Source organism: Oxyura jamaicensis, chromosome 18 (assembly GCF_011077185.1).
Source record: "Oxyura jamaicensis isolate SHBP4307 breed ruddy duck chromosome 18, BPBGC_Ojam_1.0, whole genome shotgun sequence".
Taxonomy (NCBI): domain Eukaryota; kingdom Metazoa; phylum Chordata; class Aves; order Anseriformes; family Anatidae; genus Oxyura; species Oxyura jamaicensis.
The window spans coordinates 4,922,022-4,934,705 of record NC_048910.1 but is presented as its reverse complement, the minus strand read 5'-3'; the positions used below and the strand labels follow the sequence as shown (position 1 = coordinate 4,934,705).

General features: G+C 62.8%; 1 protein-coding gene across 1 annotated transcript in view; it reads right to left on the bottom strand.

Moving 5' to 3' along the window:
- MXRA7 (matrix remodeling associated 7) overlaps positions 1 to 12,684 on the bottom strand; it is a 30,608-nt gene that overhangs the window by 16,982 nt on the left and 942 nt on the right. Inside the window, exons 3-4 of the mRNA XM_035342719.1 lie at positions 10,146 to 10,655; positions 2,630 to 2,690 (exon numbers count right to left, since the gene is read on the bottom strand). Of these exons, the coding sequence (XP_035198610.1) occupies positions 2,630 to 2,690; positions 10,146 to 10,655 (571 nt within the window). The remainder of the gene's footprint in view (positions 1 to 2,629; positions 2,691 to 10,145; positions 10,656 to 12,684) is intronic.

Below are 12,684 nucleotides of genomic sequence, written 5' to 3'. Positions count from 1 at the left end.
CACAGACCCGCGCAGCCCTGGGGCCACTTCTGAGGAGCCTGCAGAAGGAAGATGTTATCTCACTATCCTCACCTCCCTGGAAAAACGCACGTTATCCACAAACCAAAAACCCCGGGTGATACCTCCGGGGGACCAACAAGACCCCAAAAGCAGTGAAACTCCTCTGACTTCCATGGCAGGAGAGAAAACCCCAGCCCGTGTAGCCTCTGGCCCCCAGGGAGCCCCTTCCAGCCCCGACTGCTGTTTACTGTGGGCAGCGCATCCAGGAAAGTCTCCGCTGCCCCAGTGACCACCACCCCACAGCCTCTCCCCTCCCTTCCTCACACCCAGCATTCAGCATCAGCGGCTTCCCTTTTATTTTCTGGGCAATCTGGGCAAAATCCCTTACAGATTTTCTCTGGGGCTCGATTTAGCAATTCCTCCAAGCGCAGGCTCCCACGTGTCTGCAGCGGCTGCCAGCACTCTTGGAAACCTCGGGGACGCCCAGGCAGGTCAGAGCCTCATCCTGCCGACGGGACACCCGAGGTGCTGAACGCAAGCTGTGCACAGCTGGGTACGGGACCGAGCGTCCCAACCACTGCAAGGTCACTGCGTGGGGAGCGTGGCGTGGTGGTGGCAGCAGCCTTCCAGCGCAGATCCCGTTTCCTCCCTTCTTTTCTGTTCCTCTGACCCCACGGAGCTGTCCCGTGAAGTCCTGGTGATCTGGTCGCTCGCTGCTCCGCAGCATTTCTCTAATCCGAAAATGCTGCCAGGGAGCAGCCTGGCTTAACCCAGCCCTGACGTCCGAGCACCTCCATGCTGCGATCCCCACGTGTTCAGCCTGGCCGTATCCCACTTCCCTCGGTAGAAAACCCCCTCCAAACCAGCAGCCGAAAAAGCCAGCTGGAAACGGGTAATGCTGCAGCTCCTCAGCCCCTGGGGGTGGCCATAAAAGTGCACGGGAAGAAAATTCGGCTGGCCCTGCCCTGGGAGATCTTGGGGGGGACAACAAAAAAACAAACAAACCCCAGGGTGTAACATCCTGTTCCTTGCCCCGATGCAGAGCAGGAGCTATTTCATTACCTTTGTCTCGCCTGCCTGATTTCAAGGACAATTAAAATCATTTCCCTCACGCGGTTCTCTGCCAAAAAAAAAAATGTATTTGGGGATTTGGCCTGTCCAAAAAAGGGCAGTTTCATTGCCACCCCGCCAGAAAAGAAACAAACAGGGAGGAGAGGAGGTTACCTATCTCGCTGCCCACACATTGTGGTTACAAAAAAAAAAGGAGCCAGCGTGCAGCTTTGGAAAGCGCTGGATGTTTTCTGAGCTCGGGAACTTTTTCTTCAGACTGAAAAAAAATATTCAGGAAACGAACCCAAAACAGCAGGCAGGGCTTCCACGGGGATGGCGAAAACACTAGGGGAACACGAGGTGACCTACTTACGGGGAGCCTCGCGGAGATCCTGTTAAAGAAAATATTTGTCTTTCATCTCCCTGCGCTTGCATCGGAAGAGACCCTGGGCTTGGAGGGGTGGGAGCGGGGTGGGAGCACCCCCGAGCTCTGCAGCTGCTGCTCCCTCCCTGCGGGAGGGATGGCACGGAGCGGGGACGGGATGCTCTTTTTGTCTGCCTGTTCCCGTAGAGACTTCCTGGGTTTTGGGGGATGCTGGGCAAGGCACGAGCCCGAGATGATGGTCTCCATCTGAGCCCCAGCCGCCTGGGGGTGATGCACAGCGGTACAGCTCCCAGACAGCCCTGACCCCAAAGAGGCAAAAACCCTGGCAGAGCAACGTCACCGAGCATCTGTGCAGCAGGATGTGGCCCTTGTGCCTCAAACTGGGTCCTGCTGACACCCTTGTCACCAGCTGGACGCCCAGCCGGGTGCAGTAAGCGTCCCCTGGCAGCCCTGCCTGCCACGAAGGTGCTTCTCCCACCCCGCGGGCACGGCACCGGGCTTCAAATTGGATTCCCCGGGGCATTAGGTGTAATCCTCCTGAGCCAGGATCGCAGCCTTAAAAAGGGCAGGTGGAAAGTGGGGCAGGGAAGGGGGAATGTCCCGCACCCTCCTGCAGGGCCGGGACTCGGGGGACGTCCCAGCACCTCTGGGCAGGGCAGAGTCCCCCCGGACACGCGTTGCTTGTCCCCATCTGTTTCATTTTCTTAGCACAGCAGCTGTCAACCCAATGAGCCAATTAATCATTTTCCAATCAACTAATTGCCTAATCAGTTAAACGCGGCTCTGATTAAAGCTCCCGGAGATCTTCCTGGAGGGGAGCAAGGAGCTTTTGGGGCAGCTCCATGGTGCTGTCCCAAGGCACAACGGGGATGCAAAGAGGGGCTGCTGGGGCGCAAAGCTGGGGCTGAGCAGCCAAGTGAGTCTGCCTCTCGCCCACCCTGGCTCTGGGCACTAATCCTGGCTCTTGTCTGCTCCCTGCTATTTATAAATAGGGACATAAATATAAATAGTGGCTACGGGAGCCATTGGGTTGCTTGTGGGGACCCCGGTACCTGCTTCCCCTACATTTCCCTTCGTTTTGGGGTGCCCGTCCCTTCTCCTCTGCATTGCCCGGAGGAAGGAGACCATCCCCAAGCTCTCGGGGGTTCAGCCTCTCAGAGCCTCCCCCTGCACGCTGGCTTCCTCGGCACTCACCATCCTCATCCTCCGGCTCTCTCACCACCAACTTCTCACTTTCTGAGTCCGGATCTTCCTCCTGGAGGGGATAAAAGACAGAGCAGCCGTGAGGGGAAGGCACTGCGCTAAATCACCCACGCTCAGCCTGGCCACGAGAGCCCGCAGCTGGGCACTCCTTCCCTGCCTCATTTGGAGAAGAGGGCAAAAGGATGCCCGCTAACGAGAAGTGCTCGTTAGCCTGCTTCCTTCTCACTGGGCACCAGCGGGGTTTTGGGCTGTAAACCTCCAGCACCTCCCCATAATGCAGGGGACTGTGAGAAGCCCCCAGGCACGGCCACGTGCCCACCGGGGCCGGCATCCCACAGCAGTGGCTGCGAGCACACGCGCGTGTTGTGGAGGCTGCTCTGGTCCCCGTGCCCACAGGGCTGCCATGGAAGCGATTTCCTCCCTCGGGCCCTGGAGCACCAAAAAATAGCCCTAGGAGCACAGGAGGCAGGTTTTGGGCTGGGTCCAGGGAATGGAGAGGCAAGAGGAGCATCCTGCCCGGGCATCCCGTACATGTGCTCCGGGGGATTTGCGCTGGGACCCCAGGACGCACTTCCCTGCTCGTGCTGCACCGGCCGGGCTTTGGAGCACAGGAATTAAACAGCACGGCTGGGTTTTTGTTGCTGTTGTTGTTTTGTTTTTTAATAGCACAAAGCAAGTCTGAAAGTTTTTAGGATTGCCTCCCACGAGCTGCAACAAGCTTTATCAAGCCCAGATTCCTCGCGCTTGCGGTACGCACAGAAGAAAGCCACGCAGACGGGAAGCGGGGAGGGAGGGAACCTCGCCAGCCCTGGAGATAAGGCTGCAAACCCCCCCCCCCCCCCCGGGGTGAAGCCCAGGCACCCACAGCACCCTGAGCACCCACCGTGATCCCAGCTCACAGCGGCGGGGCTCACGTGCCAAGGACAAAGAACATGGGATGGGGGAGAAGGAGCGTGGGGGGAGCCCGGGGGGGACGTGGGGAACGGAGACCCGAGGGAAACCTGGACGGACCCCGCGCAGGGTTTGCAGCGCACGGCTTTGTATAAACCACCCCATGGTGGTATGCAGCAGAGAACCGGGCTGGTTTGTCATCGGGGAGGAATGTGCATTATTCACAGCCACTCGGCTTCTCCTCGCCACCCAGCTCTCGGGCTCCCCAGAAGGACACGCGGCCGAGCCCCCCGCCCCCAGCAGCCACCGCTATTTTGGGCCACGCTTCCTAACATGGGCACTTGCTGCGACACCCCCAGGGCCGGCAGCACCCAAAGGAGCGGCTTCGGGGAGGGGATGCTCGGCCCTGGCCCTGGGGACGCTCCCGGCAGAACCCCGGGCAGCGTTTTGGTCACATCCACCCCGCATCCACCCCGCCAGGATCCACCCAGGAGGGATTTTTTTAGCCTGTTCCCTGCCCAGGCACTGGGAAGGGGGAATTTCTTGGCATTTAACGGTGGTAGCAATTAGGAAACGTGGGTACTTTCTGTTTTCCAGCACGGGGAGCAGCCTTCCTCCCCCAAATGCTGCCGAACCCCCCAGGGATCTGGGGGAACAGCCCCAGCGAGCAGCAGGGACCCCTGCCTGAATGGGTTCACAGAGCCGCATCCCTGCCGAGGATGAAGGAGAAGAAGAGTCCCAGACCTCCAGGGATGGGAAATATTTCAGCTCCGACCCTCTGGAAGCACCATTTGGTGGGAGCAGAGGGGGAGCAGCCTGGGCTGCCGAGCTGGCAGGCGACAGCAGCGTGCCATGGCCGTGCCGGGAACCCCTGCCCGTGGCAGCCGCTAGCTCGCTGGAGAGCCAATGTTTTTCTGCTTAGGGGCAGGTGCCAGCACCTCCCTTCCCCCTTGTGCTGCAGCCCTGGCTCCGATATCCGTCTGTCTGTCTGTCTGCTCACGACCAGCTGCCAAGGGGTGCGTACGGGGCCAGGCCAGGCATGGCTCCCAGCCCCGGGCGCACGTCCGAGGAGCATTTCTGCACCCCGAGCACACAACTCCAGCCAGGAAAGGATCCCCTAAGCCCCAGGGGAGCGCAGCGGGCAGGCTTCACCCCAGGATCACGTCACGTTCACGCAGGGGTTTGGGGATGCTAAAGCCCAGCAGGCTGCTGCAGAGCGAGGGACACCAAACGGGGACCTGCACGGAGACCCTGGGACGCTGCTGCAGGAGGGGAGAGGAGAGGAGCAGCTCTGCTCCCCAACCTTCTCCGTCGCAGGGAAGCGTCCCCCAGAAACGTTCTCATCCCCCAGGTTGGGGCTTCTGCAGCTTTGAGGCAGAACCGCCTGGGTCCCTGCGCAAAGCCGCCCTTCCTTCCCCTCCCAGCCCAAGCTGAGCCAGCCCCGCGGTGCCCGTGGAGGCGGCCGTGCCGTGCGTGGGCAGGGAGCAGGAACGCCGCGTCCCCGTGGCCTTGCAGCCGAATACCAGCGCGGGGCCGGGAGCAGCCCCCGAGCAGCCTTGCAAAACAGCGGCCAGGGACAAAACCCACGCAAGGAGCCGGCCGTGCCCGCAGCCCAGACAGCCGGGGCAGAGGGGAGAGCGTCACCGCACCCCGGGGAGATGGCCCCCAATTTCCAGGCAGGCTTTTCTACACGAAGCACAGCCCAGAGGAACGCAGGGTGAGTGCAGCAAGGAGCAGGGAGCAAAGAAACGCAAACCAGGCCCAGACGGCAGCAGGAGCCGCTGGAGATTCGGACACCTGAGCGCTCCGACCGCCAGCCTCCATCCCTCTAGTTTCACATCAGCAAACATACCCGGAACAAGAAAGCCTCTCTGCAGAAAAAGAGGGTGACAAAAAGCACCACGGGCTGCAGGGGGGCTGCTCACATCCAGGAGCACCTGGAGGAGGACTGACACAGGCTGTCCAGGCCAGCTGCCGCGGCAGACAAAGGTGGCATTGCCTTCGGCGAGGGGACGCGCGGGGCAGCAGCTGCCTGGCCCCGGGGCTGGGAACGTGCCCGCGGCCCCCGGCTGCTCCCCCCCTGCAGCCGGATCCGGCCCCTGGCACAGCTCAGCACAGCCCCTGCCTGCTCCGGTCCCAAACCCCCCCTGTAGAGCTGGCTGCTTTGCAGAGCGGCTTTGGGAAGCCCACCCCGGCTGTGTGGGGTGGGAACTGATGTGCCGGTGGAGCAGGGGCAGCCAGGAGCAAGCTCAGGGAAGGGGATCGCGGCAGCAGCCCTGAGAAACGCAGCCCACACGGCCACAGCCCTGCCAGCACAGGGTTAAAACCCAACAAACCTTAAATAACAACGGCAATCCAGCTGTCTTGGCTCGTGGCAGACCTTGGCTTTGGAGCTCAGGCATTTGTTAGCTCTCAGAAATGTGCTTTTGCCCTTTAGTTTCCGCGGCCAGCACGCAGACGCCTGTGCGCGAGCCTGACTCCAACAGCAGAGGCTCCAGACAAAAGCAGGGCTGAGGCCAGGACCTCCTGGGAGGTTTCGGGCACGGCAGCGCTGGGCACAGCCCCGGCCCCCCGGGGAAGGCAGCTCGGGTGTGCCAGCTTGGTGCTGTCCCCCTAAAACCCCATGCATGGCTCTGCCACCATAGGGGCCCTCTCCCAGCCCGACCCGAAGCAGGGAGCGGGCCCTCGGGGGGCAGCTCTGTGCCGTGGGAGGAGGCCGGGATCCCCATCACAGCTTCATTCGGTCTTCAGCTCATTTCTGCCTGACCGGAGACGTTTCCTCCCCGCTCCCTCCATCCCCCAAATGGGTTTCCCTTCTCGTTAGGGACACGAGGAGGCCGTCGGGCTGGGGTCCTTCTCCTCTACCTCGGTCAAAGGGACAGCCCCGGTGTCTACGGGCAGGATGGGGACAGGCAGAGCCCCACTGCGGGCAAAGGGAAGGTCCCAGGGCTGCAACGAGCGGGAAGAGAACGGTCCTGGAATGAGCTCCGGGCCCTGCGCCTTGCCATTTATGGCTGCGCTTTCTGATCCAAGCCTGATGCAAGACTTTGCAAGAGAAAGAATACAAAGAAAGCAGACCGGAGCCAGAAAGAGAGAAGGCAGGAGGAAAAGGGAAAGGAGCAAGACTTTTTTTTTTTTTTTTAAAAAAAAAAAGAGACATCAGGCAGGGTTTAGCCAAGCGAAGCAGCTGCCGTGTCGGCAGCTCCCTTTCACCCCGGCCCCGTGGCTCTCCATCCTCCTGCCATCCGAAGCAGCTGAGCCACGCGGCGGGGCTGCTCTCCTGCCCCGGGGCACGGGGCTGCCGGCCCCGGGGGGACTTCGGGGCCGTGTCCCCATACAGAGAGGCAGCACTCCGCAGGCCTGACCCCACAAAGCTGCCCTGACACCGCTGCTGTGGCCAAGGACGGGCTGTGGAGTTGCCGGTGCCCCACTGGAGCTCTTGGGGTGCTCCCGTGCAGCTCCCGGGGGCTAATTAAAGCCAGGCTAATTAGACACACTCCCCTCCAGCAGGGGAGGGGATAGGAGGTGTTAGAGGCTGGAGGTGCCGACTTCTTGTATTTAAACAGGATCCCTGCTGGGCGCTTTGTGCAGTCCCGGTGGGTTCAGGGCTGCTCGGCTCAGCGTTAGGGGCAGGTGGAAGCCCCCCCGTGCCCTGCAGGTGACAGCACAGACACGGGGGGTGCACAGCCCCGTGGTGGCAAAGTGCCCCCCTCCTGCCCACCCCTGGGGAGCAGCAGCCTCTGGGCAGGGCAGAAGTACTCATTAGAGAATTGGAGATTTGGGGTCAGTTTTTGCGGATTCAGCAGCCAGCAGCTTTTCGTTGGGGAACACTCCAGCAGCAGCGCCTCGTCACTTAACGAGCTGGGGCCGAGCACAGACAGTGACACACTAATTAACTTTTTTTTTCAGTGATGGAAACCAGCAGAGAGGAGGGGAACCACGGCCAGCAGCTGATGGACACGAGGACTCTGGGCTCCTCTCCCTCTGATCCCTTCTCTGTCCGACCTGCCCCAGAAGATGCAGCACGGTGCTGGTCCCCCGAGCACCTCGCTGCCCCGGGACAGGACACGGGGCCGTGAGGAGGGAGCAGGAGGATGGAGCAGGAGGGACGCAGAGCTCATCGGCTGCCCCGGGAGGGAGAGGAGACAGCAGGGTGCACAGCTCCAGCCAGCCGTGAAACGTGTCAGGGCCGCAAACCCCGAGCAGGTTCATCCGTCAGCACTTGGCGGAGCGCTTAATGGCCGCGGGGAGCCCGGACCAGCCCCCGCTGAGCAGACAGGGGAAAAATAAATAATAAAAGGAAAAGGGAAGCAAGATCTCAGAGCGCAGCCCTCCGCTGTATGGAGTCAACTGAGAGGCCCCGAGCCCGCAGCAGCCCGGAGCTGTCTGGGAGCCTCTGCTGAGTCACATCGGGGCCGCAGCCCCCAGCACAGCCACGGACGGGCTCGATTCCACCAAAAGCAGCCTGCGAAGCACGCGCTGCTCCGACCGAGCTCCCTGCCCGGGGGCCAGCCCCATCCTCACCCCTAACATTCATGGGAAAAGGAGCAAAAAGGCAGCTTTGAGGGCATTTGCAGGGAACGTCTCACAAAAACAAGGGGGGCTGCAGTGCTGTGGATGGTCTGCCCTGCTCTGCCCACGGGATCAGCCCCCCCAGGCGATGCTCCCCGCTCACGCGGGCGCGGTGCCTGCTGGAGATGAATGCATTCCCTGCTCCGTGCCATCGCCGCCGGCTGCCCAGCACCGCCAGCCCCCGCCAAGCTGGCAGCCTGCGCCGGGCTGCGCTGGCAGCCACGAGACCACGCACGGGGCAGCGTTCCCAAACACTTACTCAGCAGCGGGACGCATCCCTCCCCCTCCCTGCTGCTCTCCATCACCGCCCGGATCGCAGCCGCCCCCTGGTCCTGCTCCTTCCCCAGAGAAATGCAGCTCAGGGGCCAGGGCACCTCGTGCTGCCCGGCTCCTACAGCAAAGGAATCATTTCGCAGGCAAAAAAAAATTGGCCAGGACCCTTCTCAGGTCCCGTGCCCATTTTTGCTCTGCTTTAAGAGGAGCTGGCACAACCTGCAGCACAGCAAAGCGCCCTCAAGTCCGTGATCACTCAATGTCAGGCTCACCGGGGCATTGCTGGGGTCAGGAGCCTCCCGCGCGCCCCAAGCAGACCCCACGGTGCCGCCTCTGCCTGAACAGAGCTGAGCACATTTCTGAAGGATTGCAGCGGTGCCTGCTCAAGGAAATTGGGGCTGAAGAGCAGCCAGAAGGCAGGAAAAACATTCCTGAGAAGGCTCATGCTAACGAGACAGCCGAGGAGCTGCGTGCTGGGAGCGCTGGACATGTCCCACCAGGGCGCCCTGCTTGTTCAGAAGGCGCTGGGCGCTCCCCTGGCCCCACAGCGGCTCCAGCTGGGTGCTGCCAACAAACCCGGCTGGGATCCGGCCAGCTCGAGGCAGGCACGGGGCTCCCAGCCCGACAAAGCAGCCGGGGCTCAAAGGCACCCCTAAATCACCCTGCAGGGGGACAGAAGCCGTGACGAAAGAGGGGGGCTGCTCGAGAGCCATACCCAAGGCCGAAAAGGGCGCAGGAGCTCGGGGAAGGAAACTGGGCGTGAGGAGACGCCGGGGTGCCAGCAGATGGGTGCAGACCCCAGGACAGAGCTCAGCCCACTGGGACTTCCCCGAGGCGATCCAGCGAGTCAGTGGCGAGGGCCGTCTGTCTGTCCGAGGGCTGTCTGCCTGTCTGCGTGCTGCCCAGCAGCCTGGACACGGTCGCTGAGTATTACGAACGCTGCTAATAATAGCCAGCAGGCGCCGGCGCCCAGGGCCTGCGCTCCCCAGCCGAAGCACGCAGCGTGAGCGGGCTGCGGGCAGCATCCCGCGGGGGTCTGTGAGCCACCCCATTGCTCGCTGACCCCTTTCGGGGTGAGGAGCCGTCCCAGGAGGCATGCAGTTTGCTCAGACCCCTCGTCACCAAGCCCCCGGCACAGGGCATTAGGGCAGAGCCCCAGCGGAGCCGGGCAGGAGCGAAGCTGCATGCTCTTTGCGCAGCCACTGGGTCGCCCTTTTATTTTTAAACACGATCCGGGGCTGGAGGAGGATTTAGCAGGCAGCCCCCGCCGCCTCCCCCTTAGTTCAAGCAGGGGTCGGAGCTTGGGGACAGCGTCCTGCTGGGGGTGGGAGGCTGGGAAGGAGGCCAGACCTTCCCCAGAGCTGGCAAGGACAGCGGCTGGGCACCAAAAGGCATCCCCCAAGCTGCGAGGGACCAGATGGGGGCAACCCACAGAAGGAGGGTGCGGAGAGGGAGAGCGATCCCCCCACAGCCCCAGCAGCTGGATGAGCTCCTGGGGAAGGGAGACAACTCCCCGGGGCTGGATCTGGGGAGAGGAGAGGCTTCCCCGGCCATAAATCCACCTCCCCATCCACTTCCCCACCCTTGTTTTTACAGGGACACCTCGGTGGGGAGGATGCTGGCAGCGGAGGCCAGCCCGCAGCGCTCCCCCCGGCCTCACCCCAGCAGCCTCAACCCACCCCCCCCGGCTTCCTTCGTGTCCCCCCGGCCTCCTCAGCCCCCAGCCCCGTGTCGGGGACCAGGCGGAGGCTCGGCACGGTGCCGGCCTTACCTTGGTCTCCGCCGCCTCCTCCTCCTGCTGCTGCTGCCCGGCCTCCCGGGGCTCGGCGGCAGGAGGCTGCCGGGGGATGCCCTCGGTCTCCGCGGGGCTCGGCTCGGCCTCGGGGCCCCGTTCTGCTGCCGCTGCTGCCGCCGCAGCCTCCTCCTTCCCTTCCTTCTCGTTCTCCTTCCCCTCCCGCCGCTCGGAGGCCGCCTCCTTCCCCTCGTCGCCCGCCCCGACCTCCTCCACCGGCACCCGGCCGCCCTCAGCCTCCGGCCCCTCGGCAGCCTCCGCTGCGGAGCCCGGCTCCTCCGCTTCCCGGAGCCTCTCCCCGCCTCCTCCTCCTCCCGTTCCCCGCAGCCTCACGAAGACGGAGGCCAGGACGAGGGCCAGGAGGGTGAAGAGCAGCGGCACGGCCAGGTAGAGGTCCATGGCCACGCTGCCTCCCTGCCGGAGCCCGCCCCGAAGGTGCGCGGCCACCCCGCTACGGCCGGCGGCGGGGCTGGGCCGGCTCCCGGCCGGCTTTACCCGGCGTCATCTCCCCGGGCCCTGCCCACAGCCCCGGCCCCCTTCTCCTCCCACTCCCCGAGCCGGCCTCGTTGAGGCCCGGAGGGATTTGGGGCGAGCGAGAGCCGGGGAAAGGTTCCTCATGTAGGGGGGGGGGAGCCCTCTGCGGTTGGTGCCCCCAGCCCCAAAAGCCGCTCGCTGGGTTTGGGAGGTTTTTGAGGTCCCTTGTACGCGCTGCTTGCTCTCTGGGATCGCTCACGCCTCACAAAGCTCCATGTCCTCGGCCCGCCGAGCCCTGTGGAGGTGGCTGCGTGTCGCTCGAGGCTCTGTGGGATCTGGGGGTGGCAGCTGGGCTCAGGGCAATGCTCCTTAGGGAGCGTTTGGTTTGCACCTTGTTGGCCCTCGGTGGGGAGGTGGAGGAGCTGGGGTGGTGAGGGCAGGCTGTCCCCCCCTCCTCAGCAAGGGGCATCTGTGCCAGGGCTCGGAGCATTGCTCCACCTGCCTGGGGAGCTGCAGGAGATGCCTGAGCTCTGGAGGTGATGTCTGAGCTCTGCAGGCCATGCCCACACTCTCCAGGTGACTCCCGAGCTCCCCAGGCCATGCCCGAGCTCCCCAGGCCATGCCTGAGCTCTCCAGGCCATGCCCACACACTCCAGGCCATGCCCGTGCCATTTTCACCCTGCCCACAGCACCAACGGGTGCCCCCGATGCCACGACACAAGCCGTGCTCATACCCAGCGGGTCAGTGGGTGCCTGGAGCTGGTGGGCTGCAGGACCCTCCCCCACCACCTTGCTGCTGGGGGGGCTGGAAAATGGGAACGTTCAAAGCCTGGATGCTGGAAAGCCATCGCGAGCTGGCAGGGAGTCTGGCCGAGGGCTTGCCAGGTCCTCCCAGGCCCTGCCGCTGAGGATTTCCTGCCTCTGGGGACCGTTGGGAGGATTAGGCACCGGTCCGCGGGGCGGGCTGAAATTAGAAGGCCTGAGCTATTCCTGCCAGGGCAAGCCCATTTCTCCCAGCTGCACGCACGGGGAGCAGACATGGGAATGTGCCCCCAGAGCTTCCTCCAGGGAAAAGCTTTGGGAGCTGTCTGTGAGAGCAGAATTTTGTTATGGACGGGCTAAAAACAAACCACGGACAAAGAGGGGATTAAATCCCCAGGGTGGGAGGAAGGAAGCGAAGCCGTGATCCTCGCTGCCGTTTGTCTTTACTGGTAATCCTATCAGGCAGGCAACCCTTAGCGTATGGATAATTGTATTCTTAGTAACCATCGAACACAGCACTTATCCTCCCCTCTCCTGCTTTGCGGTTTGTGGGCGCTGATGGTCAGAGCTGCTCGAGAGCTCGGCCAAAACCTCCAGAGCCTGGTGGCATCTCAGTGCCGTGGTTCAGCATCGTTTTTGGATGCGGATTTGGTCCCTTCCTCCCCAAATCCACTCTTTATCTCAGCAAAGCTAACGGTTTCCAGACGTTTGACTCACCAGGTGGAGAAGCACGAGGCGCACGCTGGCCAGCCGTGCTCACCAGAGAGATACGAAGCAGCACGAACGGCTCCGAGGACACTCGGATCAAAATTCTTCCTCAAGAAGTTTCTGGGGGCTTCTGCCAGGGAGTGGTAGGAGCAAGGAGCCCTACAAAACCCACAGCACCGAGGCTCTCGGACTGGCTCTCTGCTCCTGTGTTCGGGTGGGCGGTCAGAGCTGGGGACAAGGAGGAATTTCCTCCAGGCAGGGCCAGGGGTGGCCGGCTGTAGGGTGACTTGGGGCATCCTTGTCCCCTGAGCTACGTTTGCAGCCACCGTAAGGCCCCGATTGCTGCTAACAACCGTCTCCTGCTCTTGTTCTATAGCACTGCGCTTTCCACAGCTCTCGGTTGAAGTCTGTCAGAGGGCTCAGACGTCCTTAAAAAACACTTACGGCCTTGAGGGTGACACCTGGGGGTGCCGAGGACACAGCAGCAAGAACATCTGCTGCAGCCGAGCTGGCTTTACGCAGTGACAGGGGGGCAAAATCTGCATCAGGGCTCAGGTCCCTGCCTCTGGGCTAA